This window comes from Cicer arietinum, chromosome 4 (genome assembly GCF_000331145.2).
Source record: "Cicer arietinum cultivar CDC Frontier isolate Library 1 chromosome 4, Cicar.CDCFrontier_v2.0, whole genome shotgun sequence".
NCBI classification, from domain to species: Eukaryota; Viridiplantae; Streptophyta; class Magnoliopsida; order Fabales; family Fabaceae; genus Cicer; species Cicer arietinum.
This window is the reverse complement of record NC_021163.2, coordinates 43,949,564-43,956,553: the sequence shown is the minus strand read 5'-3', so window position 1 is coordinate 43,956,553 and position 6,990 is coordinate 43,949,564. Positions and strand designations below refer to the sequence as shown.

The following is a 6,990-nucleotide window of genomic DNA, read 5'->3' as shown; positions in this document are numbered from 1 at the left end:
AGAGATAGGATAGAGAATACCACACAAAGATTTTATCCTGGTTCACCCAACGTGGGTTACGTCCAGTCCTCACACTGTGAGATTTTCCACTAAGTGTAAAAGAGCTTTCTTACAACACCTAGTCTTAGATCAACCTTGATCTATTTCAACCTCTAATGCTTTCTGCCCAGAAAGCAATACCAGCACCTATCTAACCTTGATAGGAAGTAATCTTAAAACAAACTATAAAGAAACTCTTATAGTTTGAGTTTTTACAATTTGATTGTTTTGACAGAATCTGAGATTTCTCAACTCTTGTTTGAGAATTGATTCTTTACAAAGGATATAATGATAATTGCGCAAGCTAATAGATGAGTATGAACCAACAACTATTTCGCAGAAATCAAAAAGTATGATTGCCTCTGTTTTGCAGAATTTCAAGTATGTATGTGATTGATTTATGGATTTCGAAGCACTTGAATTTCTTGCTTTGAATCAGGATATTGGCCTTCTATTTATAGGCTGTAGAGGCACTGAATGAAGGTACAAGAGCTGTTGGAGAGGCTCTGCTTTTTTGACTGAAACATTATTTCAGAATAAAAATAATCCTTCTTTTAAATAGCTTTTTGACTTTATTGGTTTAGCATTTAAAGAAATTCTGTCCTTTTTTTTTTTTGGAAAATACTCTTGACATTTCTTTATTGATCTTGGATGGTACATTGTCTATCTTGAGTCTTGAGTGTAGCTTGAGAATGTTGGAGATGAATTACAGATCAAATCAGAGAAGAAACAGAGTTGCTGTCATTGTGCAGAAAACGGAGAATGATTAACGTTCTTGGTTTGTCAGTTTGAACTTTCTTGATTAACGTTCTTGGAGTTTCCGTTTTAAACGTTCTGGATTTCCTTTGTAATTGTCTTGTCATATGTCAAGATTGATCGAACTTTCTTGACATTTGATTTTTTGGAGTTTGCAAACTGTAATGACTTTTGTCTGTCTTTGAATCCTTTGATCTTTGAGACCAAATAGCCTTTTTGAGTTTGGATGAATCCTACTTGTTCCTTGCCCTGTACTGATTAAATATGAATAATTTCCAGGGCAGACTCTTTATCAAAGAGATAGAAAAAGTTTGACCAATATGCTGTGATGGACAGTTGTTGAAGCTGGAGATCATTCTCTGTTATGATGCATAATGATCTTGTTGCTGTCTTTTCTTGATTTGCTTGATTTTGTTCTTAATTAAATCCACTCAAAAACACATGTTAAATTAACATAACATTTTAGAATCATAATTAATTTTTTTAATTAACCTTTGTTTATTTTCATCAAAACTTTAAATATAGAGTTTGTCTCAACAAATATAGCAATTTGATTCAACGAGACTGTGAGATTGCAGGTAACACTCAAACTAAACTTTTTGATTCAAGGGCAACCCATTCCTTCATTGCTATGGAATGTGTGAATCGTTTGAAGCTATCTATGTCTTCCCTGCCTTTTGATTTGGTTGTTTCCGCACCTGCTAAGTCTTTGACCGTAAATATTGCATGTATACAATGTCAAGTAACTATTCAGAATAGAGATTTCTTGATTAATTTAATTTGTTCACCCCTATAATCACTCAAGGTCATTCTTGGTATGGATTGGATGTGGTATCATTATGTAATCATGCATTGACATATAGTCTAACAAATAAGATTTGTGCATTTTTTATTTGTATCTTTGGTGCGTTGTGATTTTTAACTATTAAATGAAATATATGATTTATTTATATTTTTGTTATAACAACTATATATGCATGCATGTTTGCTCTATATTTTTTATTTGGAGATGACCCTTACTTTTGACAGGACGTCACATATAGTGTTACTTGAGTGAATAATGTCACGGTCAACCCAATAGGAGATACTTTTGTGCTGGTATGAGACTTGTTGGGAGAGTTTTCTACAAGCGTCTAGAGTTATGACCAACTAGGATTTATGCTTGGGTAGTAAAATATCAATAGTTTTGGCTATAGAAGTCTTTTTTGTTCAACATATTAACTTTAATTTAGTGATTGTAAATATTTTGATTCTTTATTTTTGAAATATAATTAAAATAGTTATTAAATGATTTTAGGATAGATGAGTATTTAAGATAATCATAAATAAATAAAAATGAATTTGTAATTTTACGTTTAGAATTTCGGTAGTTAATGTCTTGAAAAAGCGGGATGTTACAGCTCACAAATTGGTTCTTTTCCCCGAGCCAGGAGTCGTTCAATATCTAGCTGCTAACAAACTCGGAGTGTCGCTAAGAGAATGAACTCAAGAGTTTATGTCATTCACTAACATGGAGGGAAAGATAAATGTGAGCATAGAAGACATGGTGTTAGTCAAGGAGTACCCAGACACATTTCGAACATAAATTCCAAGATTACAACCAGTAAGAGATGTGAAGTTCTTCATTGATCTACACCCGGGAACCAGACCTTTTTCGATTACGCCGTATCGGATGTCTCCATGGGAATTGAATGAGCTCAAAGGCCAAATTGAAGATTTGTTTGAGAAAGGATTTATCAGACCAAATGTGTCACATGGGGTGCTCCGATATTGTTAGTTAGGAAGAAAGACAGAAGCTCACACTTATGTGTGGATTAGAGGCAACTTAATAAGGCTACTATTAAGAATCATTATCATTTATCACGTACTGATGATTTGATGGGTCAGTTGAGAGGAGCCGCGGTGTTTTCGAATATTGACTTGAAGTCAGGTTACCATCAGATTTGAGTAAGAGGAGATATTTGGAAAATTGCTTTCTGAATCTGATACGAACATTATGAAAATCTTGTTATGTCATTTGGAGTTACCAATACACCAACAATTTTTATGGATTACATGAATATAATCTTTAGCCCATTTCTAGATAAGTTTGTTGTGGTGTTCATCAATGATATATTAATGTATTCAAGGACTAAGGAAGAACATGGAGAGCATTTGCGTCAAGCTCTTGAAGTTTTATGCGAGAAGCAATTGTATGCCAATCTATCGAAGTGCGAGTTTTGGCTAGAAGAAGTGAACTTCTTAGCACATGTGATAACCAAGGAAGGAATTGTTGTGGATTCGACAAAGATTGAGAGAGTTCTCGCTTGGAAAAAGCTTCGGACTATCACTAACATACGAAGCTTCGTTGGACTGGTAGGATACTACAGGAGGTTTATTGAAGGTTTTGCTAAGATTGTAGCTCCATTGACACAACTCACTAGAAAGGATCAATCGTTCGCATGGACAGAGAAGTGTGAGGAAAATTTTTTAGTTACTAAAGGAAAAACTAACAAGCTCACCAGTATTGGTCTTACCACAACCAGAAGAACCATACAAAGTTTACTGTGATGCGTCTCACCAAGGTTTGATGTGTGTCCTGATGCAACACAAGAAGGTTGTGGCCTACGCCTCAAGACAATTGAAGTCTGGTGAAAGAAACTATCCTACTGATGATTGAGAGTTTGGTGTTGTAGTTTTTGCATTAAAGATATGGAGGCACTACTTATATGGATGCACGTTCACAATGTTCAGTGACCATAAAAGTTTGAAATATTTGTTTGATCAAAAGGAATTGAACATGCATTAGAGAAGATGGATGGAGACTTTCAAGGATTTTGATTTCACATTACAATACCACCCTAGGAAGGCATATGTGGTCATTGATGCGTTGAGTAGCAGAAGTATGTTAGTGTCTTCAACAGTAATGGCTAGACATCAAGAGTTATGGGAAGTATTTAGAGACCTACACTTGGACGTAGAGTTTGCACCGAGGATTTTGATATTCGGAATGATTAAGATTTTGAGTGGTCTACTTGAAGACATTGAGAATTTTCAAGATGACACATTAATCCAAGAGAAGAGGAACCTAATAGTGCAAGGGAAAACGACTGAGTTTAAGATTGGACTGGATAATTGTTTGAGATGTAATGGGAGGATTTGTGTAGCAGCAGATTCAGATATGAGGAAAACAATTTTAGAAGAGGTTTATAAGAGCAAATTGAGTATCCACCCCAGAGCAACAAAGATGTATCAAGACTTGAGGCATAATTATTGGTGGCCAAGAATGGAGAGAGATGTAGCGGAGTATGTATCAACTTGTTTAACTTGTCAGAAAGCGAAAGTGGAACATCAGCGGCCTGCTGGAATGTTACAACCTTTAGATATACCTGAATGGATGTGGGGCAATATTTCCATGGACTTTATAATTGGGTTGCCAAAAACAAGGAGAAATAATGATTCTATTTGGGTAATAGTGGATCGATTAACTAAATCTGCACACTTTTTACTAGTAAAGACCATTTATAAGGTAAATAAGCTAACAAAGATCTACATTGCTGAGATTGTGAAATTACACGGAGTATCGTTGAGTATTGTATCAGACCGTGACCCGAAATTCACGTCGCACTTTTGGGGAGCGTTGCATGAAGTGTTGGGAACGAAACTAAGATCGAGTTTAACATACCATCTGCAAATGGAAGGACAGAATGAGAGAACAAATTAGTCCTTGGAAGATTTATTGAGAGCATGTGTACTGCCATTGATTGAGTTTACCTACAACAGTAATTTCCATGCAAGTATTGCAATGGAACCATATGAGGCTCTGTATGGACGCAAGTGTCAAACGCCTTTGTGCTTGTATAAGGACGTTGAAAGTATGATTGTAGGACATGAGATGGTGCAACAGGCTACATATAAGGTCAAGAAGATAAAAAGAGAAAATGAAGATCTCACAAGACCGTCATAGGAGTTATGCGGACAAGCGCTGTAGATCTTTAGAATTCAATCAGGGTGACTATGTGTTTCTGAGAGTCACACATACGATTGGAGTTGGCAGAGCCATAAAATCAAGGAAATTAACCTCGAAATTTATTGGATTATACCAGATTACTTCACGAATTGGACCTGTGGCTTATCGAATTGCATTGCCTCCGATATTGTCCTATATTCACAACGTATTTCACATGTCGCAATTAAGGAAATACATTTTAGATCCATCACATGTGATCGAACCAGGCACAGTTCAACTAAAGGATAACTTGTCAGTTGAATTAGTACCTATAAGAATTGAGGACATGAAGATAAAGCGGTTAAGGAACAAAGAAGTTTTGTTGGTCAAAGTGATTTGGAACCTAACTACTGGAGATCCGACTTGGGAACTAGAGGGTAAGATGAGGGAATAACACCCTAATTTTTTTATCGACGTATAGTTTCGAGGACGAACCTAATTTTAGGGGGGTAGTAATGTAAGACTCTGAATTTTCTAAAATCTAATTTATGCAATTTTAGTGTATTTTGGGTTGAATTGCTTAAGCTATTAGCCCAATTTTTATTTTATGAATTAAGTACCAAAAATATATTTTGTTAGAGTTAGTAATATGTTAAAAAATTTAAGATGCCACGTGTTACTGATAAATTCATCTGTCTATTAAGTGGCGACAAAAATATATGGTGTTGTGTTGTTATTGGTGTTTTGAAAGAAACAAAATAATCCTTGTTGTTAATGTTGTTAGTAATGGTTAAAAAAGAAAATGATTTTTGATGTGTTTGAGTTATGTAATGAGTTATTTTCAAATAAATGAGTTTAAACTGAAGTTGAAATTTTACAAGAAAATTTAGAGTTATTAAAGTTGTGAAAAAGTTCAAATTTTAACTAAGTAATGAGTTTGAGCAAATAGTTAGACTGTGAAATTAATATGTTTAGAGTTAAAAATGTTACTCTTTTAATTACTCATGGACTGAGTTTAAAGGAAAAATTTAGAGTACTTTATTAACTCGAAACTTTGTGCTCTAATGGTTGAGTGATATAACTTGAGAGATTAAAGGATTTAATTTTGGAATTATTATGTGGTTTGATAAATTTCGGTGGTGAACAATTTTTTTATAAATATGAATGTTTATGTAGTTAGCTCTTGGAGTCTCGAAAATGAATCGAAACAGTTGGCACCGAGTTAGCAGTAGGGTGAACTCTGAAATATTAATGTTGTTGTGGTGAATAAAGAAAAATGATTTTCTTAGTTTATGGGTTACCAAACAATAGTGGTTATGGTTGATGATCAAGAATGTATACATATGATTAACAAATTTTTGAACTTGTGATTAAAGGAAAATTAGTGAATTGTGGTTTCAAGTCTGTATATGTATACTTTAAGTTTTTAGAAAAGTTTGCATGATTTTAATTAAAGTTTCAAGTTTATTAAGTAAAGGTTAAAGTCTTGAGGTAGAAATTGTTTTTTTTTTAAGATTCCAAATTTCATGAACTAAAATACAAATTTTGTTGAAAAATATATATTTTGAAAAAGTTGAAAATATTTCAAAGAGTTAGAATTTTGAAACTAGAAAAAATATTCCTTGATATTTGTTTTGTGTGATTATGTTTTTATGAGGTAAATACATTGATTGAACTTTAAGTCTTTAAGAAATTTAGTGGATCCAACTTTTAGTTATTTGAGAAAAAAAAAAGAATTATGGCAAATTTGGAAAAATTTGTGGTTGTTTGAAAAATTTTGAGAAAAATAATTTAAGACGTTTCGAATAATTGTTACTGAATTCTCTGAAAAATTAAAGGATGTTGATTTCTAAAAATATTTTTTTATACGCTGAAAGTGGGTATTGTGAATAATAATACTATTAGTCCTTACTCGTTGTAAACTCTTTTAGTGAAATATACTCTAAGGGGGTTAGGAGTAAGAAAGGATTTGTAAGGTAGTTAAAGTTTCAAGGATTAATTCAACTGAGTCAAACATCATTTGATTGAAGGTGTCAGCACGAGCGAGATTTTTCGTTGTGTTTGATTGTGGTGGTGATAGTTGTTGAAAAAGCTATTATTGAGGTAAGGGCTCCTTCCAAATTTTTAGTTTGCACATATGGACCTTATATGTGTAATTGATGGGTGAATATGTGATGGTTAATATTGACATGATTATGCATTCATGATTGATAATATGGGATTGCTACATGTTATGAATTTTATTGATGATAATATGTCTGGAGTAT

General features: G+C 33.5%; 1 protein-coding gene across 1 annotated transcript; it reads left to right on the top strand.

Moving 5' to 3' along the window:
• Nucleotides 1-4,579: 4,579 nt before the first annotated feature.
• LOC113786252 (uncharacterized) lies at nt 4,580-5,177 on the top strand. The gene is made up of 2 exons (XM_027333594.1): nt 4,580-4,693; nt 4,881-5,177. The coding sequence occupies exons 1-2, from the start codon at nt 4,580-4,582 to the stop codon at nt 5,175-5,177; spliced, it is 411 nt and encodes a 136-aa protein (XP_027189395.1).
• Nucleotides 5,178-6,990: the final 1,813 nt, after the last annotated feature.

Excerpts from the sequence above, each read along its gene's own strand:
- LOC113786252 (XM_027333594.1), top strand. The coding sequence starts at position 4,580 with ATGGAACCATATGAGGCTCTGTATGGACGCAAGTGTCAAACGCCTTTG. Across the intron at positions 4,694-4,880 it reads TGCAACAGGCTACATATAAG|ATTACTTCACGAATTGGACC; the intron begins GTCAAGAAGATA and ends GGATTATACCAG.